At 38.6% G+C, this 24382-nt stretch overlaps 1 protein-coding gene across 3 annotated transcripts in view; it reads right to left on the bottom strand.

The window, feature by feature from the left end:
• Positions 1-24382, bottom strand: part of LOC148055436 (protein mono-ADP-ribosyltransferase PARP8-like) — a 161187-nt gene that overhangs the window by 52833 nt on the left and 83972 nt on the right. For all 3 annotated transcript variants that reach the window (XR_015705363.1, XM_087760400.1, XM_087760401.1), the window contains exons 4-10: positions 19937-20026; positions 17960-18030; positions 15496-15573; positions 10866-10960; positions 4874-4934; positions 3723-3813; positions 698-764 (exon numbers count right to left, since the gene is read on the bottom strand). Coding sequence is in view for 2 of the 3 variants with exons in the window: in XM_087760400.1 (XP_087616526.1) it covers positions 698-764; positions 3723-3813; positions 4874-4934; positions 10866-10960; positions 15496-15573; positions 17960-18030; positions 19937-20026 (553 nt within the window). In the remaining variant the exon portion in view is untranslated. The remainder of the gene's footprint in view (positions 1-697; positions 765-3722; positions 3814-4873; positions 4935-10865; positions 10961-15495; positions 15574-17959; positions 18031-19936; positions 20027-24382) is intronic.

Below are 24382 nucleotides of genomic sequence, written 5' to 3'. Positions count from 1 at the left end.
TTTTCTTCAAAGTCATGTACCATAGAGATTTTAATAACATTGCTTCATTTGTATGATTACGAAAACGCTGCACTGAATGAATGTCTTTAAACACCAAACAGTAAAGGATTTTTTTCTTAAGGGATTCTTACTGTTGTAAGGGTCAGATATTAAAGCCTGTATTCTTGTCACTTTATTACACATACAAGAGCATATGTGAAAAGATGACTCAGCAAAATGTTATTAAATTGAATTGTACCATGAACACATGAAACTGCTAATTTTTTCAACTATTCTTCCCTCTTGTCCTCAAAACATGGATGGCCTAATTACTGTGGTACATCCTACATAGCCCCCTTAGGGTATGCATGATGCTAAAAAAGATTCCTGCTCCAGAGGCTTCACAATCTAAGCAAAAGCATGAAATTGAACACTCCTAGCTACAGTCTTTTTGAACTTTTGTAGCTTACTTCCTAAATGGCAGTAAAGTGACAGAAAACCCTGGCAGGCAGCACAAATCAAGTTCTCTCCAACAACTGTCAAAACTGAACTTAAAAAGGCAAAACCTGTTATTTTTTATTTAAAGAAAAACAAGTTCAGAATACTTTGATCCAACTAATCTGACAACCTGTGAATTTTATCCTACTTGACATGGTCTGGGAACTAAGAGAGTGTAATATTTACTTAAAAACAGGGGTTTACACTTTTCCAGACTTACTTTTTCAGCTGATGTCCCAACCCAAATCTTTCCTTAGTAGAGATCTGAAATACATCCACAGTTGGCACTACGGAAAAAGGAGATATTGCTGATATATGAACTTAAAGCAATAATCAAGAACTCATGACCATACAAGTCATATTTAAGGACCCTGTTCTATCTGGACCTTTACTATAGGCAATGCCATTGAAGCAATGGTGAAAGCAGACATGTCATCTAAGTCTATGAAGAAATGAATGTTCCTTTTTGGAATATTAGCCAATATAATTTGTAATTTTACAAATGAGTATTTTAGAAATTGGCAAAATGTATCTCTTCCCACTAACTTTAATTACATAAATGTATTTTTTTTTTTTATATTACGGAAGTACTAGAGAGCAGCATCAGATTAAATGTATCTGGACTGGTAATTCATCTCATCTAATACCTTAAACTTTCTTCCAAGCAAGTAGTCTTTACACACTACAGTTCCTGTGACTATGAAGAAAACCCAGAGTGGAATAAACTGAATTAACTAATATCTGTGTTTTCTTTCTGAGGGTGTTTTAATACAAGATTCATAATCATCATCTAAGTGCCTGATGTATGAATTCCAGTGGCCAAGGATTACACTGAATTTTCCTCAAGACCCCTCCTAACGTTGGTATATCCATATTCATCTGTCAGAAAACTGAAAGTGTAAGGGGTGAAGGCTGGAAATTAGCTCCTGGTATTACTAAAATCCTTTAATAACATTTACTAGATAGAAGTGGCAGATGGAATCCAGCACTTGTTGAGAGACTCTCAGGTCCTCAAGGTAGAACAACAGCCAACACATATTACAAGCACGAATAGACTTTATATTTTGTATTACATAAGGAAGTAATGACGATAGCAAAATAAAAAGGAATGAAAACAAAAAATCTGGGTTCGATTTAAATTTCATTAGAAAAAGAAAATCAGTATTTTAAAATCTATATAATTCTGATCAATCGGAAAGCCAGATTTTATTCAGAATGTCAAAGTTTATCCTTTAATTTCACTTTAATAAATTAATTTTAAAAATAAAATACAATTTATATAACCTGGCCATCCAATTTCACTTAGTTCAAAGCACTGTAGATACCCTTTCTCTAATGTTATTATTCAAATATAATCTCATCTTTTAAAGACAAATTGATGAATTTTTCAAAAGGGATAAATGATTTGATTAGGGGTAGCAATGTCTTTAGACTGTCAAATTTAGGACACACGGTAGGGGGAGAATATTTTCAATGAGAATCATCATGCCTAGATCAGCAATCTTAAAATCTGACATCTAGACTACAATTGTTGTCTAAACTCTATAGCTAGAGGAGACAGCCCGGTACCTCCAAAGGCTTATTCATCCTAATGTAAGACAGGTTTCTAAGGCACATGGGAGAAACTGCCCACAGGTACAATAATGAGACAAGGTATTAACTAGAAGAATGACTATCTAAAATCAGGATATTAAACAGCTACAATGTGCTATGTATACCTCCCATTGTGCTTTGGAGTATACTGCATTTCTGTTTCTTTTATCAATAAACAGAAAGTACTATAGGAGAAAAATATGTAGCATAAAGTTATGGCCCAGTAGTCTCAAAACAACATAATTAAGGGGGAAGAGGAATACACAGAGAAAGGGTTTTGTTAACACAAAAGATGGTGGATCTCATTGCCCTTTTCTGGTAAATAAATAAACATGGCTGCAACAGCAGCTGAGCTCATAAAAACAGTAGCAGCGAAGCACTTGCCTCTAGCCCTGATCTTGCCTTTCTTGGTACTCAGGCACTTCCACAATCAGTCAGCTGCAGGACTGGGAACTAAGCTTCCTAGTTTAACCTTGTCAGTGGTGCAGAAGATATCTTGTTGTTACTTCTCATTTCACTAGATCATTTCTTACTGCACGCTGCTCTTCATGCTTCACCCTCTCTTATTTGCTGCACTTTTTTCTTTTTTAAATTACATTTTGATAGACATATTCTGAATACTAACACTGCTACCTGCTATAGCAAATACATATTTTAAGATCTGCATATTTACAAAAAAGATTGAAGCAATAAAAAGACCAAAGTCAAGTACTGACAAAAAGACTAAAGTCAAGCAAAAAAAATAATGACTGATGTCATGAAATGCTTATTTGAATGAACAGAATATAGCTTATAGTTAGAATAGGCAGGCAACATATCCTATAAAAATAGCTTATTGGGACAGATTTAGCTAAACATATTATGACTGGAAATATCTATTAATTTTCCAGAGGCAGAATTCTCCCACAGATACAAGCCTGAACTGACAGCTTGCACTGGAAGCCTCCAAAGCTGGGCAAGTTATGATGCAAATTACACACTTAGTTCTGACTTCCCATTGTAAAAATATATCTGAAGTATATGAATGTTTCCAAATCTTCAGTCTCAGTTGATTCTTCATGAGTTTGACCATTTTTACTCTCATGAGGAAGCTTTATTCACATAATGACCAGAGAGTAGGATGTCAACATAACATTTAAAATTCTCATTCAAATTTAAAGATCCCCAGAGTTCACACAGTCATACAGAAATCAGAAGCTGGCAGGATAATTATCATGGCCTGATTCTTCGAAGGTGCATGAAAAAGGGCATATTAATGTGCTGCACAGATCTGTGTATGTATACCTTATCAGTGATTTGCATCTGTGAAGATGATCTCTGATTTCCAAAATCAGGAAATCACATATTAGAAACTGTTGATCTTTATTCCTTAATCCCTGGTTCCTAGGGGAAGCAGCTGCATTTCAAAGGATATCAAGAAAACAAGTTCCAAAACTCAACCTATGAAAGTTTAAACTAGATGCCCACGTCATTTTTGAGGGCCTAGCCATGCAAATATATGTAAGCATAGTTTCAAACCAGGACTGCTCTCAGCAGTAGATTTAAGCACATGCAGGGTCAAAGATTTGGCAGTGAATATGTATCTATCACCTAGTACATGGCTCAGACTGAGATACCATACAAGGCACATGAAGAATACACAGGTGACTAACCTGGACCATTTAAGTACTGTGTAAGTGAACAGTGCAATCGCACTATTATAGGCTCTGTGCGAATTACATCCCAAGCCACAGCAATCTCTTCCTAGTTCAAGATAAAAAGAAAACAACAGACACCATTAGCCATCATGAGGAGCTGTTGCATTTTGTCAGTCTACCTTAGGGTTGTTATAAACACCATCCATCCATTTACCCAGTCATGGAATATCTACTCCAACTTTAAACTTGAGACTTAGGCCAAACTATTGCCTGCTGATGCCCCTAAGAGCAGTGTTAGACTGCTTCCAGTTCTTGAGCATGCTCATTTAAACTGGGCACAGGTTTCTATACAAAATTACATCTGCAGTGCAGGCAGACATGTTTCCATCTATCAAGAGATACTGCTTCAAAGCTGAGAAGCAAAGGAGCAAATAAAAATGGAAAGGAAACTCATCCCATAACATAGGGCAAAAGAAATGTTTGCTCCTTCTTAAGACTGATTAAAATAATTCAAGGTATGACCAAATTTTCTTAAATTTTAGAAGAGCCTGAGAACTTATGTGCTGTGCTGACCTGAGAATATGACATATCTGTGCAAAAGCTAATGATGCCCCTAAAAGCACTAATTTTCATTCTGCATCTAGAGGACAGGAAGTTACTGCACAGATGAGGTGGGGAAGTATGGAGTTAATGACAGCATAACTGTTACAGAAGCCATGCTGCCAGTTGACAGCACCACTGTCCTGTCTCTTTTGCCACTCAAACCTCTCCCTAATCAGCTGCAGATGTTGAGAAGCACACAGGAAAGCTCCAGCCAAGGTCTTCTTCCCCCCAGGACTCTATTAAGTGCTTTCACCTAACTAGTGTCTAGGATAGCAAAAAAAAAAAGTCTTTCATTTATATCAGTTAAAACATTTACCATTCACAAAGCATGTTTGAAAGGCCATACATATGCAGTAAATAAAAGCCTACAAAGCATTTTAACAATGCGTTCATAAAAGGAAAAGGAAACCTTTCCACTGAGTAGCGATCAATAATGTGACAGCCACTTATGAAGATCAAGCCTCTGAAAAAGGAACGTCTCAGTGGTTGTCTAGAGTCTGATGTGTATCAGAAGTAAATGGGTATTAATGTTCATTATGTAATCCTGTGATTAGATTACTTACATCAAGAAAGCTAACATCAATATGCAGATCAATATCTACATCATCAATGGCTCCATATTCCCTGAAAGGAAAGAATTACATTACATTAGAGCTCTTTAGGATACTCCTCAGCCCAGAAGTACTTATAACAGAGAAGATTTTATAAAGGATAATCTTGTCTGTAAAATCAGAATGGTGATAAAGTACACATCTACATAGATTGGATCAATATTCCCAGTGGGTGACTGTCTGCTGCACTGAAACCTTCTTTCAGTAGATCTTGCTTAAATAGGCTAAATCTTATTTCTACTAATTCCCCCAAATTCTCTCTCTATGTATTTTTGTCTCACGTATTTGCGCAAATAAATCAAGCAAACAATAATGGTCACATGCTGCTCCTATTTATGACAAAAGAAAACCCTAGTTAATTTTCAAAAGTATTTTAGGTTAACAGCCAGCAACCTAAGGAGAGGCTTGAGAAAAATCATTGAAGACAAATACAACATAGCCTAGAGGGTGGCATATTATACCTCTGGTATTGCTTCATACATTCAAGAATTTGTTTGTCAAAACATAAAGATTGCCCTGCACTGCGCTCAAGGCAATAGTTACCTTATTTTATCTGCTATGTGTAGTATTGCTGGAATCCCCAAGGTGCAGATTTAACTTATGCTCATAGGTGTTTCATTGCTGTCTGAAATCTTACATTTAAAGTGTGACTTTTCTGCCTCTTATTTTCTGACTCATTCTGATTGCCCTCCCCCAACGTACTTGAAGACTTATGAAAAATAGGGTTAGAAAATACTCATTCATATACCTAAATAAAAAATTACTTTCCTTTTCATTTAAATTACTTAAGTGGATAATTCTGTAAAAGTACAATCACTCAATTTTTCACAAATTAGCTTCTAGTCACTAGGTTTTTGCTTTACACTGCATTTATATGCTTGTTCTCACAATGATTTCCACGTTTTTCTATTAAACTAGACTAAGACAGTGCATAGTAGAAGTAGTGCATAAATAAATTGATAAGGTAATTTTGAAATACAAAAATATTTTTGTGAATGTAACTATCTCCTAACAGAGTGGCCTCTCAGTCCATGGTAGGACCTAGCTCGCACTGGAAATGCCTTGACCTCTTGTGAAATTTTGTGGAGGGAACCCCTTCCACCAAACCTCGGCATCCCAGTGGTTGTCTCTGGTAAGGTCAAACCCAAAGTCTCTCTCTAGATCAGACGCATCCACACATGGCACACACGGGGCAGGTGAACGGCTGACCAGGGCTGCATTACCTGGAGGCTTCCCAGCTACCCTTACGGCTGCTCCAGAGTCCACTCACCCAAAGCCATACAGGTGCTTGCTGACCTCCTACAGCTCACTGAAGACCTGACTTGGAAACAGTGAAATTCTCCGCTTGCTGAATGGCTTAGCCACTATGCTACACAACAGTAGCCTCAGATTTTTTTGTAAATTTTCCAGAAGATCCAAAGAACAGATTGCTATGAACTCCTAAGTAATATTTATGAATGCAGGCTGGTGTTACTCACATGGCTGAGATTCAAAAGACTGTGAACAGGCATAATTTTATAAATTAAACAAAAACATAGTTGAACTAACTAAACAAAGAAATATCAGTGGAAGAAAGGATAAGATAAAAATAAGTTACAGCTGTGCAATTTCCATAATCACTGAAATCCCTTTGACCCCACTCCATTACCATCATAGAAAATGGATTTTAGACACATGATGCTGACTCTAGTTTTACTTCTCCAAGCTGAAAGGGAGGAAGAAATCATGTTTTCTTCCAGTGCCTGAAGCTTATGATCTGCTGCCTACAATGGCTCCACGAACACATCTTGATTTTGAAGCTCCCAGAGGTCCTCTGTCCATCAATGCATAAGCAATGTAAATAAATACTGAAGAGTTTGGATCAGTCAGTCCAGAGGGCTTTCTCACAGCTTTGGTGGCCAGATTTCAAAGGGCAGTGGTGAAAAGCATGCACGTATAGGAATTTCCCTTTTATATGTAGTTGACTCTCTCACAGCAGGAGACTACTAAAAGAGGTTCAACTGTCTAGGAAATATGCATCTTAGTGGGTGTCACTGTCAGACAGACTTGTTGCAGTCACAGAAGTGGAGCTGCAGGAGAGGGATGAAACCGAAGGCTTAATGCTGTGTTTGTCGTTTCCAAGAATTTATGAATATTTTCAATTGCAAACAGAGTGGAAGAAGTATGAAAGTTTTCCACATGCCAAAAGCAGCCACATATGCCAATTTCTACTACAGTGAGCCCAAGGAGATCACAATGTTTCCAAAATGTTTTCCAGCTGAGGTAATAGGAGCCAACAGGGAAACACCGGTGAAATACCTCAAAGGAATTAAGGGGTGTTCCTCTAAAAAGGTGACATGGCTGACAGCCCAGCTGAAGTGCCTCTACACCAATGCACACAGCATGGGCAACAAACAGGAGGAGTTGGAAGCCACCGTGCTGCTAGAAAGCTACCACCTAGTTGCCATTACTGAAACTTGGTGGGACGAATCCCATGACTGGAGCGCAGCTCTCGATGGCTACAGGCTGTTCAGAAGGGACAGGCGAGGAAGGAGGGGCGGAGGGGTTGCCCTCTACATCAAGAAATGGATAGATTGTGAAGAGCTGTCTCTGAAGAATAGCCACGAGCAGGTTGAAAGCTTATGGGTAAGAATTAGAGACCGAGGCAACAAAGGGAACCTTGTGGTTGGTGTTTACTACAGGCTGCCTGATCAAGGGGAGCCTATTGATGAAGCCTTCTTACTCCAGCTACAGGAAGCGTCGCGCTCGCAGGCTCTCATCCTGCTGGGGGATTTCAACCACCCTGACATCTGCTGGGAAAGTAGCACGGTGAGCTGTAGACAATCCAGGAGACTCCTGGAGTGCATGGAGGATAACTTCTTAAGCCACGTAATAGACAGCCCTACCAGAGGGGATGTGATACTGGACCTGATGGTCACCAACGCAAGTGAGCTAATCGGTGACGTCAAGACTGGAGGCAGCCTGGGCTGCAGTGATCACGCACTGGTGGAGTTTGCAGTCCTGAGGGATATGGGACAGGCAAAGAGTAAAGTCAGGACCCTGAATTTTAGGAAAGCAAACTTCCAGCTGTTCAAGGAGTTAGTCAATAGGACTCCCTGGGAAACTTCCCTCAGGGACAAGGGAGCAGAACGGAGCTGGCAGATCTTTAAGGACGCTTTCCATAGAGTGCAACAGCTCTTGATCCCCAGGTGTAAGAAATCAGGAAAGGACAGCAAGAGACTGGCATGAATGAATCAAGACCTGTTGGTCAAACTAAAGTGCAAGAAGTAAATACACAGGCAGAGGAAGCAGGGACAGGTGCCCTGGGAAGAGTATAGGGATGCTGCCTGGTTGTGTAGGGATGGGGTCAGGAAGGCCAAGGCTCGGCTGGAGCTGAACTTGGCAAGGGATGCAAAGAATAATATGGGATGGAGCTGATGAACACAACTGGCAAACTGGTAACAATGGATGAGAAGGCGGCTGAAGTATTCAACAACTTTTTTGCCTCAGTCTTCACTGGCAACCTCTTTTCCCACACCTCTCGAGTGGATGGACTGCAAGGCAGGGACTGGGGGAGCAAAGTCCCTCCCGCTGTAAAAGAAGATCAGGTTTGAGACCACCTGAGGAACCTGAGCATATATAAGTCTATGGGACCTGACGAGATGCATCCCAGAGTCCTGAGGGAATTGGCTGATGTAGTTGCCAAGCCATTCTCCATGATATTTGAAAAGTCATGGCAGTCAGGCGAAGTCCCTGGGGACTGGAAAAAGGGAAATATTGCACCCATTTTTAAAAAGGGTAGAAAGGAGGACCCTGGGAACTACCAACCTGTCAGCCTCACCTCTGTGCATGGGAAGATCATGGAACAGATCCTCCTAGAAGCTATGCTAAGGCACATGGAGGACAGGGAGGTGATTCAAGACAGCCAGCACAGCTTCACCAAGGGCAAGTCCTGCCTGACCAACCTAGTGGCCTTTTATGATGGAGTGACTACATCAGTGGACAAGGAAAGAGCTACGGATGTCATCTATCTGGACTTCTCTAAGGCCTTTGACACGGTCCCCCACAACATCCTTCTCTCTAAATTGGAAGGATATGGATTTGATGGATGGACTGTTTGGTGGATGAGGAATTGGTTGGATGGTCACATCCAGAGGGTAGTGGTCAACAGCTCAATGTCCGGATGGAGATCGGTGATGAGTGGTGTCCCTCAGGGGTCCGTATTGGGACCAATACTGTTCAATATCTTCATCAATGACATAGACAGTGGGATCGAGTGCACCCTCAGCAAGTTTGCAGATGACACCAAGCTGAGCGGTGCAGTTGACACGCCTGAGGGATGGGATGCCATCCAGAGGGTCCTGTACAAGCTCAAGAAGTGGGCCTGTGTGAATCTCATGAGGTTCAACAAGGCCAAGTGCAAGGTCCTGCACCTGGGTTGGGGAATACCCCTGGCATCAATACAGGCTGGGGGATGAAGGCATTGAGAGCAGCCCTGAGGAGGACTTGGGGGTACTGGTGGATGAAAAACTGGACATGAGCCGGCAATGTGCTCTCGCGGCCCAGAAAGCCAACCGTATCCTGGGCTGCATCAAAAGAAGCATGGCCAGCAGGTTGAGGGAGGTGATTCTGCCCCTCTGCTCTGCTTTGATGAGACCCCACCTAGAGTACTGCATCCAGCTCTGGGGTCCTCAGTACAAGAAAGACATGGACCTGTTGGAGCGGGTCCAGAGGAGGGCCACAAAAATGATCAGAGGGATGGAATACCTCTCCTATGAGGACAGGCTGAAAGAGCTGGGGTTGTTCAGCCTGGAGAAGAGAAGGCTGCGGGGAGACCTTATTGCAGCCTTTCAATACTTAAAGGGGGCTTGTAAGAAAGATGGGGACAAACTTTTTAGTAGGGCCTGTAACGATAGGACAAGGGGTAATGGTTTTAAACTAAAAGAGGGTAGATTCAGACTCGATATAAGGAAGAAATTTTTTACGATGAGGGTGGTGAAACACTGGAACAGGTTGCCCAGAGAGGTGGTAGATGCCCCATCTGTCACAGGAGAGTGGTTAAGCTGCTTAAAGGGGGGGAATGCACCACCACACCATCCCTGGAAACACTCAAGGTCAGGTTGGATGGGGCTCTAAGTAATCTGATCTAGTTGAAGATGTCCCTGCTCGTTGCAGGGGGGATGGACTAGATGACCTTTAAAGGTCCCTTCCAACCCAAACTATTCTATGATTCTATGCTTCTATGATTTCCCAAACCCATATACAACTATTTGGATTTTAATTCCCCAGGTCCTCGATATGTAATGAATTTCCACTTAATTTAAAAAGGTATAGTACACCATAGTTGTAGACATACTCTCTCCTTAGACTAAAATAACAGAGCTTATTTTTTAGAGGTTAATGGGAATTGTTACTTGCAATATATGTATGCCTAAGGTTATTATCTTCTCTGTATCTTCTCTGTACAAATGACTTTATTTTTTGAATAACTGTTATTATGTCCTCTCCTTCTGTCTTTTTTTCCAGACTAGACAAATCGAATTCCTTCAGTCTTTCCCTAGGGAAAACATTTACTAAATCTCTTATCATTCCTCTTGTTCACCTCCAGGGTAGAAGACAGGATATGACAGAAAAGAAGTTTAACAAGGGTTTAGAGTAATGCTGAATAGTAATTTTCAACAAAATACAACAGCCTGATCAAATACCAACTGAACTGCAAAAGACAATGATGTTTTAGAAGAGGCTTCCAGGGCTTGTTCTCAGCATAGCCAGTTGTATCAGTACTCAACCACAAAAAGAAAAAACAAAACCAGCATTATTGCTAGCCAGCAGTGTTCCTTCCTTTTGCCACAATATACAGAAATCATCAGAAGAGACTTGTGTTTTGGCAGTGAGGGAAGGTCCACATGGAAGTCAATCTCCAAAACGTTAAAGGTTCCACAGTACAGAAGGGTCAGTGACATACCTGAGAGATACTGCATTAGGTCCATAGATCTCTCTTACTGCTGTCAAATCAGCTTCCAGCTGTGGGTGCTTGTGAAGTTCTCCATCATAGCTAACCTACCGGAAAAAGAAATATTCTAGGAGTTCTTATTTATTTCATTACTGGCACCTAATCTAGGCTCTTGAAGGTTCCCCCTGCAAAATATGCTGCATAAAGATTCCTTAATGCCATGCTCAGAAAGGACACTGTGTTGATAAGCTGAAGCACTGAGGTGGTCTAGTTCTCCTAAGCAATGCGATTTGCAAAGCAGGCACTTCTGCATCGAAATTCCAGAGGGTCCTGCTCCTGTTTGTGGGAAGAGAAGCTGCAAAGGACTCATCTCTCTGTCCTGTCTTGTCTTGGGGTCTGTTCTGGGCCACTTGTGCATTTTAAAACTGGTAAGTAGGAGAAGAACCAGATCTCCCCAGTCATAGCATCCCAGTCCAACCACTACAGGACAAAGGTTTGCTCCCTCTTGCTTGTTATCACACTCTCATATATTTTAGACACAGAATGGCTTGGGCTCAACAAGAGAAGCATGAGACTATACTGTATACCAAGTGTCTCAGTGTCTAAGTTACATTTTCAATCTACTCATTGGCTGTATTCGACTATTCTATCTACCAATGCAATTATATCAGATCAAAAAGAAAAATAATTAAATAACACTTTCCCATTTTAAGTATTTTACCAGAGAAGGTGTAAAGAAATATGTGTTTAGACATCATCCCCATTTTTTAAAACTCTGCATGGAAAGTGGAAACAGTTATGTTAGTGCTTATACTATAAAGAAAAAATGTGAGCTGGTTTGGTTGGGCTGTATGAAGTCAAAATAATTAATATCCTCCTATCTTCTGAAGGACCAAAATATCTTTTTAGGCTAGTAACAATCTATTAAAAGTCTATTACTACTTTCTCTTTAAGCAATATGCTCCTGATTGTGTGAGCCTAATTCTACTTCTTTACATCAATTAAAATTACAATAATTCCACAAAAGTTGATGAACTCCCTAGATTTGGACAGTTTCAGAAATGAGAGTAGGATTTGGCTTGTACCTTTGACAAATTCAGAGAGCAAAGCACAAGAGTGCAATTTATCCCTTTAGACATATATACATCCTTATACAGGAATTCCTGCTGAGAATTCTTGCTATTGCAGGATCTTATCTAACTGCAGTACTGTTTCTTCCATTTGTACATCCAAATCTGTAGGAGACCAGTGCTGTGACACTTTCAGCTCTGATACCTAGAGATGTACTTTTCAATCTAATTAAATAATTTTCAATAGAATTAAAATAATAATCAGCTGATCACTTTTTGCATGTGAAAATTAGCAAAGAATAATTTGATTAGACTTAGAATTCTTCAAATATAAGGCACAGAATTCATCAGCATAGCATGGGCATGTATTTATCAGAGATATCAACGATATTCATGACCAGAAGGGTATAAGCCAAGTATCCCTGCCTTGTTTGGGCAGGCATGTCAGAATAATTTCCCAAGTAGAAGAGCACAGGAAGAAAACTTTTGTTATAATTTTTTTTTCCACTTAAGGTAGGAGCAAACCAATCCTTTTTACATGCTCATTACTCAAAGATGAATTCTTTAAAGATGCATCAATAATTGCTGTCCTGCTTCCAAAGAGAGCACAGCAATCATTTCACAAATCATAGCTATGGCTCACCCGTCACCTTTGTTGGTCCTAAACCACATTTTTTAAGCAGTCTTCTGTATCAATAATAGTAAAATCCAAAAGGAACACTATGCAGAACATGGAACTGCTCAACATAATGCTTTCTCCAATCTATTTTCTGATGGTAAGAGGTTATGAACTCAAAAAGGAAACAAAGCAGTGTTCTGGCAAATTGTAAGATCACAGCATGGTATTTTCCATCCCTGAATTAGTGCCACAGACATGCTGATGTACGCAGAGGAGACTGCCAGAGTTTTGTATATCTGCATTTGCAAGTATGTCCTGTAACTGAAGCACAAGAGAGAGGGAGAGAGAGTGCCAAAGGAAGTAGTATTACTGTTTCAATCTCCTGTTCTCTTTTGCAAATGTAGAAGATGATAGAGATTCAAAGTAAGAATTAACAAAGAGTCTCAGAGAAAGTGAATATAAAAGCTAAAAAATCTGATAACTTTGCTATGTCTGAAGGGTCTGTGTTTAGAAAGTCTCAGTTTTTAATCTGAGACCTGATTCAGATTATTTTGTCCCACATAATGACCCACTGAAAATCAGTAGGACTTAGGCTATTGAATCACTTAGCTACTTTAAAGTATTTATCTGTTAAATCCTTAGGGAGGATTACAAGCAGGTGCCTAGGAAGCGGATACAAACATTTAATTTATGACCAAAAGGTCATATCTTGTTTTCACTGCCCATCAAATGCCATTTCCCATTTTCCATGGTCCTTGTTTCATCATCAGTTGCTCTCTTGTCTTTCCAGCTGTAACCACTTAGAAATGTTAGAATTATCCCTGACCTCCACCTTTTCCAAGTGTATTGCACACAGTTATACTAGCGTCTATTCCCTCTAGTTACTAAAGTTAACATTTCTGTCCCCTTGTACACACCTGTCTCAAATGAAGCAGCTTACCTTACTGGTTCCCTACATATACTTTGTTTTTCCAATATACCTGGTGCTCACTTAGTAACTCTTACAATCAATTTCTTTGAAAAAGGACTGTTCTTTTTATCTCTCAAGGGACTTTGCTCATTATCTGATTTCCTACTTATTTATTTCATTCTAATATTTTTTTTAAATTCTTCTTTAGAATTTTGTCTTTTTGACCATGAAAATTTAAATTTAAAATTTCCTTTTTTCTCTCGTTAAATATACTTTCTGTAATGTCTGGGGTTTTGTTTGTTTGTTTGTTCTCCTTATTTTGCTTTTTGAGTATTCTATACTCAAGACATACGCAGTCATCTGATATTTTATTTTTATTGCTGATTTAATTGTAATTTTACTGCTTTTTTTTGCCAGTTATCATTCCTTCAATTAAAAGTACTACCTTAAAAAAATGGTAATGCAATATAATGTAGTTTCCACTTCAAATATAAGGCAACTAAATTCTAACCAGTATTTCCTATTACACAGGTCTTTTACACCTTGCAAAATGATTTACTGCTCTCTGTGTTCATATCACATAGGCAGCATTAATATTTATTCATTCGTTTGGGCACTGGCAGGCATCCTTTACTAAATGTATTTGCGCTGGTTCAAGAAGTAAACACTCCCAGCCGTTTGCTGCCTTTTCCTTCACCTTAAGGTTACTGCCCTTTCTGCAGAGCTGAAAAATGAAGCCAGTACACACAACTCATCACTACAGGGCAAAATCAGAAGATTTTTTCCTTTCAGGCAGATTAAAATAAGATACTGGTCTTTGCACTGAAGCATGTGTACACGGTCCTTCCCAGCTCTCTGCGGACTGTAGGAGTCAGCAGCTGAAGGGAGGCATTTCCTGCAGTTATTTCTAAAGTGAACATGAGCCAATACCTCATGTCAGTTATTTTCTGACACTGAAAAAACATTCTTTCAGTTCCAGTTTCAATATCACTTTTAATAGCTTTTTAGGGACATGCTTTTTTTTAGAATAAAGCACCTCAACATGTATTTTGTGTTCAAACCCCACCACGCTGTTGGCTCTGCAAGAGAAGAGTCTCGGCGATGTCCTGCTCTTCAGCATCCCATGCTCTCTGCACTGACTCAAACCGGTTGGCACTGCTGGCACACTCCTGCAGCCTCAGCTCTACACACCCAGGGCACGGATGGCTTCAGCCTCAAGGCTGAGGCAGTGACAACTTTCATAAACAGCGACAACTTTCATAAACATCGACTGCAGTTCATTAAAATGTTCATCAAAATAAACAGTTCTAATAACATAAGTGAGGAATGATTCCTTTGGGGCAATAGACTAAAAAGATAAGAAAAATCTGAATGAAGAGATAAAGCAGCGTGAAGTGCTCTATTGACATTGCAAAAGGAAAAGATATGAAGAGATTTTATTTCCCAATACATAAAAGAATGTAATAATAACTAATTCTGCTGAGGGAACAAGAAGTAAAGACACAGAGCAGTACATTCATCTAAAAATCTGCAGCATTTTTCAAGGTGAATTTAACTGTAGAGCTCAGAAAAAGAATGCATTATTGCCTAGATCAAAATTGTTTTGTAATAACCTTTTTACCATTAAATTCCAGTGCTCTTGACTTTACAAAATGGCAGTCCTCCAGAAGGAAACAGATTTGGATCCAGCCTGACTTCCCATTTGTATCAATAATGGGATATGCTTTAAAGAGTGAATATCTGTTTCCTGGAAGTAAGCAACTGGCTTCTATTTTCAAATGTCCTGAAGAGCACTTGTTTTTTCTATTCTTACAGCTTTACAAATGTAAACAAACTCATCTTATTTTAAATTTTATATATTTATACAGTAGAACATATTCAATACTTCTACTATAAAAAACTACATATATATACACATGGCATTCTATTCTATGTTGAATAAACATAAGAAATTAATTATTATCATAAATTTATAATAGAATGAACCACAGAAGCTTTCAAATATTAATTTCTTGAAAATTGTGCAAAAATATCCTCCATTACCTGTCCTCCATAATAAAATTCCTCAGAATCATTATCTCCTTCAGAGTCGTCTTCAACTGTGCTGTTGTGCTGTGACTCCTTAATGGAAAAGGAAAGTTAACAATGATACAAGCGATATGTTTATCTTGCATTTATAGTTCTAATTATAACTACTGTAATTATGTTTTTACAAATAAGCTCTAAGCACCCTTTATTAAGAGATCTCAGACAAAACAAGCACCCACTAACTAGGTACATAAAAATACCCTGAATATATGTTGGAGAAATAATACTTTGTCTGGGTACAGACACAGTGTGGTATTTTATGGAACTGGAGAATTCAGTAGACCATGAAGGGATACTTCACACTGTGCTTCTGCTAAACAAACAATAATTTACCCACCAAGAGAGGTTCTGGACTTAATTCATTTGACGTTTAATTGACCTAAAAAAATTTACTTTACTTTATTCTGGTAAATCAATTCTAATAGTTTAAGGAAATAATTCAAGCCTGAGCATGGGATCTCTTAACTTCCTTTCTGTGAAAAACTCTCTGACACACTGCTGCTTAATAATTATTTTTCACAGAAGTACCAACTGTTGCCAGAAAAGTTCAAACTTAATTTTCTGACTAGCTCTGTTCTAAGACTTTGAAAATTAAGGATTAAAAAGTAATATGCTTACCCAAGTAAAACCTGCTCTAAATAGGCTGCTCTGTGAATAATTGCACTCAAGTAAATAGAACTGATCATGGTACAGAGTGCAACTCAGCATGAGCTGCTTCCTACCAATGGAACCTTTACTTATAATTATGTAATTTCTTGAAGATATTAATTCTTGTTTCCCACAATCCATTTATTATTTCTAGGCCCTATGCTGACAAGGATCCCATAAAGAATACCTGATAAAATCATAATTTTTCACTTCAACCTGAACATGATGTATTTATTGCATATTTTTTATTTATGTCCTTCACAGAACTGCCATAATGGAATAGAAATCATATGTATGAATCAAAGATTAGAAGTTACCCCTGAATCCCATATATTCATAAATGTCAACTATACTCTTATCACCAATTTCTATGGTCAGACATTCTAATCCTGTTTCCTTACCTTTGTCTCTAAATTCCTGCTCTATTCACTGTATGTATACATAGAACAAAAATTGTATTTCAGCCAATTTATGGCAATTTTTTAAGACAAGGCATAAAAATAATTTCTGCTTCTACTTTACTGAAAAGAAACAAAGTGACTTCAGTCATCTTTGTTTTATAATAACCTTAGCTCAAGGGGAAGTCTGTGTTAAAAGAGAACTCAACTGAACAAAAATTCAACGCAAACCAAAGAGAAATGAAACTCTCACACTACAGTAGTGACAAACCCATCCTATCCTAACCAAAACCTCTAACTGTCTAAACAACAGAAACGGTCAGTCTTTTATTTAATGGCTTTTTTCAGTACTTTCATACTTACGTACCTCCTTCAACTGAAAAAATAAATAAATAAAAGCTCAAACTCTGTCCCATAGAAGCTCACTGTATCTCAGGCTTTTAATCAAAAGAGTAAATTCTTACTGCACTTGAATTTCTAATGTTTACAGAGCACTGAATACAATTATGAGGCAGCAGAAGCAAACCATTTCCAGTGCAGCTTTTTACATCAAATCAGGTTTCATCTACAAAAAAACCCAACCATACCCATTATCATATCTGAACATGCTTATCTGCCTTTTCCAGGATCAAATACAGATCGGAGTCTAAAAAGCAATAGTCAAGAAATAAGTATTCCAAACAAAGCAACCACCCTTACCAAAGGAAGTCTTTAAGAAGTCAAGCACTTGAATTCTTGATACAGTGCTAGATTTCTTGCTTGGGGTGGGAGCCTATGTGGTACTTTCTTTGAGCCCATAACACTGTCAACCCCTGTATACCTTACGTTAGTGCTGCTTCTTTCTTGAGTTAATGTCTCAGTGAGACTGGTCAGGGACCCATGCTAGAGGTACAGCACAAATACAACTGTGACTGGAAGGCCTTAATACTCCAGACACTACTTATGGTGAATAGTGTCGTGCAGAGGTCCAGAGACTCCAGCGGGACTGCTGTAGGCCACATGAAGAAGCAATGAGCTAATAAATGGGATGTGGTCCTACGTGCAAGACTAGGTTAAAAGGTAATGGCATCATGATCTACTTCTCCAGGAAAGCTGTATTTTTAGGGCAGATAGGGTCTATGCCACTGCTGAACAAAAAATAAAATAAATGTCAAAACCATATCTCCTAGGATGGGAGCATCCCTGTCCCAAGTGATTCACTGGTTAATCCACATATGAAACCCAGAGAACTACACTCACCTTATGAAATGTGCAAACCTACAGTTTGGGTAAGCATAGATTTGACAGGAAATCTATAGTAAATATTAATATTTTATTATTTTCTGTTGTTTCTTAAAATAACTTGTTAAAATATACATACAAGAAATACATACCTCTCCATTCTCCCTCTGTAATTTTGATTTTATGGATAAGCAATAGTTGACATCACTGGTTTTTCTTAATTCTTAAAAGAAACAGGAAAATAGTGAACATATGTGAAATAATTTTGCATATGCAGACTTGAAATACTTGGAGTAGTAGAGCAAATAAGGAACAAAAAATTACAGATATGAAAAGCACCAGAGTTTACAGTGCAACAGTCTAAAATTAAGAAGCCCCACCATCTCAGAAGACTCATATTTTTAACTGTGAAATGAAACTCAGCTGATCCATCTAGGAGATTTGTTTCTCCCAATCTGTAATTTACACTTCAGTGTCATTCATTAATTTTGTATACTTTATAAAAGAACAAAAAATCAAAATCCCTCAGCAAAATTAAATCAGTTCATCTTCTATACAAAATATAGGGTTTTATTCTATTTTAAATGACAGGCTTTATTTCTTTTTAAATTACAGAAATATTTGCAAGTAAAATTTGTCTTAAACTTCTGAGTATAATGGCCAGTTTTTGTTTTGGTGCCACTCCACTGACTTCGATAAAATTATTTTTTATTTACATCAATATAAATGAGATCAGAGACTGAAGATCATATTGGTTTCCCAGTGGAATTCAAAGTAATTCTGTGTTACACAAAAAAGCCATAAAATATTGTAATAATAATAAAAAGTCTGAAAAGTCAAGTGTTCCTATCTGAAAAATTGCCAGAATTAAAACTGCTCTATGCAGTTTCTCCTGCAGCCTGAAATCATCAGGGAATTTGGCTGCTAGAATCTAAAAAATCTCTATGGAGTACACACAAATATTGATTATTGTCCTGGTTTTGGCTGGGATAGAGTTAACTTTCTTCCTACTAGCTGGTATAGGGCTGTGCTTTGGATTTAGGATGAGAATAATGTTGATAACACACTGATGTTTTAGTTGTTGCTAAGTAGTGCTTACACTAGGCAAGGACTTTTCAGCTTCCCATGCTCTGCCAGGTGCACAAGAAGCTGGGAGGGGGCACAGCCAGGACAGCTGACCCAGACTGGCCAAAGGGCTATTCCATTCCATATGACATCATGCTCAGTATATAAACTGAGGGGAGTTGGCGGGGGGATGGCAATTGCTGCTTGGGGACGGGCTGGGCGTCGGTTGGTGGGTGGTGAGCAGTTGCATCACTTGTTTTTCCTGGGTTTTGTTCCTCTCTCTCTTTTTTGTTGTTTTCCTTTTCATTACAATTTTTTAAATTATTATTATTGTTATTATTATTATTTTATTTTATTTCAATTATTAAACTGTTCTTATCTCAACCCACGAGTTTTCTTACTTTTGCCCTTCTGATTCTCTCCCCCATCCCACAGGGGGAGGGTGAGGGTGAGCGAGCAGCTGTGTGGTGCTTGGTTGCCGACTGGGGTTAAACCACGACAATTATATATTGTATAAATGAGCCTAGATGTCTGAAAAGCATGACCTTTCATGTATCAAATACTTTTTGAAAGTATGTAAATAATTTCAAATGAAGAGGTTCCCAAAATCACTGGGGAAAAAAAATAAAATTCTATAGTCTCATTTAGTGAAACAGCTGAACCATTTTGTTTGAAATTTCCTGAAATAATTCACCAGAGGCAACGGTAGTTGTAGACTGTTTCATCCCCAATGGTGAAGATTTAGTGAAGTTTTAAGCAAGTGGCATGAAAACTTATAATTGGGAAGTATTAAGCACCTCTAACTGTATTCAAGGAGAATTGCTTCAGCACAGACTGCAAGACATTAAAAGAATAAAATACATTCAGCCTACACAATCATGTTGATCCCCAAAAGAAATATTTTAATTTCTTCTTTTCTGAAATGTAGGACAACTTACTACAGCAAGACCGTGAGAAAATAGCAAACTGTACACACATTAACATATCTCCCTTTAAGTACAGGCAATGTCTTGTCTTTCCTCACAAAATATGAACTTGATAAAACACTCGGGACATAAGATTACCTGTAGCGATTTGGTGGAAAATTACTGGAATTGGCTCTGTTGTAACTAACACATCTTCATCGTTATCAGAACTGGAAACATAAGTGTTATCTACAAAAGAAAAACACCTTGCATGGTGAAGTCCAATTGTGCTCTGCCAGTCCCTTCTGATGTTGCCCATCCCACCCTTGTACCATAAGGAACTGCTTCCCATGTGGTTAGGGAAGCCCACCACTATCATCTTCCTGGTGTGTTTTTTTCTGCTGAGATTGCTAACGAAAAGAAAAATACCAAAAGGATGGAAGATTTGGACCCAAATTTTATAAAAGCAAATCCCTGGAGTCCGATGTCATGGCTTTCAGGAATCACACCAAGCGCTGCTCTGAACTGTCCCACAAGGCTTATGGGGGTTTGAGCCAACCTTTTCCAAAATGAAGACTTGTTCTATGCTTTTTGTCATGCCTGACACTAAAACTCAAGCTAGGTCTGGTGTGCAGAGTGAAGGCTGCATTCAGACCTGGGTGTTAACAGCCCATTATGCAAAATACCTGTTCCTCATTTTGTCTAGTCACATAAAGGATGTTTGAAGTATCTTCTAATCAGTGGATAACGTTTCTTGTGCCTAATTCAGGAAAAAAAATAATCTTTCCTCCCACTTAACAAAAATGTTAGGTATGGATATGAATATGGAAAGTCTATTCCAAACTTTCTTACAAAATGTGGAGATTAGGCTGTGATTTTTTTCTTTTTTTTTAATTTCCAGCCAAATGTTTAGTAACAACAAACAAGGAGCAGCAAGTTTTTATGTAGTATCTGCAGAAGCTTATTTTGCATTAATTGCTGAACTGCCTATGAAAGTAATAAGATTTTGTTTTCTACTGATCTGGGCTGAATCGAAATGTACGCTCTAGAGCAGAAAGGCTGACAATTAAGATAATCGCAGATAAAGAGACAAATAAGAGAACTGAAACAAGGACTTGATCTATCATAATTTCAAACACTCCAGTCCCACATCAGCAAAGTGCGTGAACTCACACATAATTTTTTTTTGCATACTGCTGCAATCTCAAAGCCTTTGACCACAGTGCTTCCAGTAAAATGTTAAAAATGTTAATATTAATTGTTCAGTAAATTCAGCAATATTATTATTTGTATTACGGTGATTCTTAGAAGCCTGTATCAAGACAAAGCCCTGGCACTGCCGCCCCTTTCTCACACAGGTGTGCTATGCTGCCTTTGCAGACTAGCAGCTGTGCTGCTACACACAGACAGGTGCATGGGGCTTTCCCAGCCTGCCACCTGTGAAACAGCCTTTCTGCCACATTCACACAGATCTACTGAGTCTGACACTATCCCACACCTTCACCTACTTCCACTCCTGCGCTGTCCCATAAGGTAATCTGAGTAATCTGCGCTCAGCTCAACAAACATATATTGCAAGCAGGCAATCTCTGCAGGAGGCTGACACCACTTTTCCCTGAGCACCGCACTCCAGTGGGCACAGCAACCTGCTCCATCTGCTCAGTTTGTGTCTGCTCGGCTACATGCTTGGCACAAGGATGTGTTTTAGAGCCACAGCATTGTGCGAATAAAACGGGGTCCCTCCAGCCATCTGCCAGCATTCACTCCTTCTCCCACTTTTGTCTGTCAGCAGGACAGGCTGTAAACTATGCCTCCAGCTGCATCTCACCCTCTCCATGAACCCCTGCCTTGCCTCTATTTGCATGTTCCACCTTGCTGCCATCATTTCAGTGTCAGCCTCACCATGCTGGATGGCTCTGGGTATACAACACATGCCCATTCCTTTCCCAGGTTTGGGAGTGTAACTTACTGGTATAGAGTCGAACGAGCTGAAATAACCGAGGTCAGCATTTCACTCTAAATATACCATATATATGTATGGGAGAAAGGAAATCCATGTGCTAAAACTTATTTCTGTATGAAAAGTAGGAAAAACAACAATATGTGCTGTACAGAATATACAATTATCAAGATATACATATATGAATTTTAATTATATTTTTATTTCCATTGTTTGTCATTCTTTCTTGGCAGCTAGATAATATACTTTTCACTGCCAAGTTTTTGTTTTCCTTTTCTATTTGACAACCATTGTTTTTTTTTTTTCCTTTCCTTCCATCAGTCTAATGAAACTGGAAATTAAGATACTGGGTTTGGTTTGCTTTCTTCAGCATCCAGTTTCTAACACGCTACACCCAGGAACACCTCTCCTCTTAAGTGGAGTCTGCCTGGACCTAGTGGAGGGATGCAACAAACCACTCGATGCCAAACCAGTTTTCTCTGTCTCTGCTCCAATCTAACAAGGTCTAAGAAAAGGATGTTTCTGTTAACACGTGTGTAACCCACAAATCACTGGGATAAAAGACTACAGTGGTTCTACAAGTTTATGGCAGCCAACACGTATCACTCAGAACATATATTCATTAGCAAAATGCTTGCTGCTGTAATGGTTCTCACAGGAGTCATGATCCACTCATATTAATGGAACTTTAGTCTACTCACTGATATTATATTCTATAACTGCTCCTTAGGAGCATTATTTTCCCCCAGTTGTGTCAATGTTATGAGAAAATGGTTACAAAGATATTTTGCTGGAACTGATACTACCTGCCTCTAAAATTTTCAGTGATATTTTCACAATTTCAGCAATGTATATATAACTTTGAGACATTACTGTCTCAACACTATTCCTATTAAGTACTTCAATGTGCCTTTGTGAGCATATTTTTAGCTTTCACTCATAATTATGAAACATTCAAACACCTTCCATTATTGAAAGTTGTCACATCATATTACAGTTCCCATAGGTATGATTTAATGCTCAGCTATTTGTAATCTTCTGATGCTTTATGAAGCAATTCAGCAATAGCTACACACTGTTATCAGTGACAAAGCGGTGACACTGCATACATAACAGCAATGCATGGAGCTAGAGTATATGCAGTACCCAAAGCTCTTCTTATAATATCTAAAATTTACTTGTGGTGATATCACTTTCGGCTGAATGAACATCATTTGTATGGTAACTTAATCTTTTCTATTTTCATATATTTATTGCATACATTAGCAATTTATCTGATGATCAACTCTGACAGCCTTCTCACAGATTTCCAAATTTGATCCAGTGTGTATTACACAGTCTTAATCTCCAAAGGATACAACTTTGATATAGCTACACACTAATGGACTTAAACCTTGATCTGTAAAGACTTATCCCGTGAGAAATTTAATTTGATGAGCATATGCTGCTCTGAACTCTAGCAACTAGCAGCAATACTTGAAGATCATCTTCCAGTTGAGGAGCATACCAGCACAGAACTTCCCAGGCTTGACACCATCACACCCTGACATGTCCCTGAAACATCCCTTAAAATACATGCCAGAGAAGAAATAGCCACAGTCAGCAGTAATGTTAAGCTGGAGATTTAGCACAAAGAGAGGAGACAAAGAATCTGGCTCACCAAGTCAAAGCGAGTATTTTTAGGATCAAAGCTGTAAAATGGCAGTCATTATCCTTCCTAACACACTAAACACCTCTTCATCACAAAGCAAACATACATACTGCAAAAGCTTGAGATATGAATGAAATCAGCTCTTCCAAAGACTTGAATGGTTAGATTTTTAATCAGTAAACATGCACAGCTGGTTTACCCCCCCCACACCAAGTTAGCTACAGTGTAAAATGTTCAAATTCTATCTGGCTTTAAAATATAGGGGATGATGGCAGAGAATATTCATTAGGTTTTAGAACCACCAAAGTCACTCAGGCTTGTAGGCCATCAGGGCATGCTGCAAACAGCATCCGTAAGGGAAGTTTGAGGTCCGTCAGACAGAAGAGTTTGCCAGGAGATGAGATCTTATGTGCTGTGGGAGTAACTGGTGGTTCAGTGCTCCAGCTTGCCATTTAGTTTAGGGGTTCATAGAGATCAAGTTCAGTGCCTTCATATTAGCTTAATCCCTGAAATGAATAAATCCATTACTGACGTTTAGTAAAACAAGCCATTAATAAAATATGATGCAGATTTTTTTCAACTATTTGTCCCTCCTTTCATTGTCAGGTCAATGGAGTAATCAGTGAATCAATTTATCACTAGTATGACTGTGTTTTATGAATCTCAGTTTCTCTGCTTACTACATGTTGAATAGATTATTAGTAGTAGCAGTTTTTCCTCCAGTTTTTACTGGTGAAAAAAATATCTCTCACAAAGGTTGTGAGCATTCTTTCACATGATCCATTATATTTAGCATCACTGCTGACGCTGATTTCTCTCTGCATCTGCTTCAAACACTCTGGTGTTTTGAACAGACATAGTCTACTCCTGCTTATCAGTGAAGAAGATCAAAGCCTCACTTCTTAAGAGATTCTAAAAGAAACAAGAAATATTTCTTTTAGAAATATTACAGAGATGTTACGGATAATGATCAAAAAAGGCCAGAGTGTTTCAT

Source organism: Nipponia nippon, unplaced genomic scaffold, assembly GCF_047370975.1.
Source record: "Nipponia nippon isolate SJK-2023a ecotype South Korea unplaced genomic scaffold, ASM4737097v1 scaffold_22, whole genome shotgun sequence".
Taxonomy (NCBI): domain Eukaryota; kingdom Metazoa; phylum Chordata; class Aves; order Pelecaniformes; family Threskiornithidae; genus Nipponia; species Nipponia nippon.
This window is presented reverse-complemented; position numbering and strand designations above follow the sequence as displayed.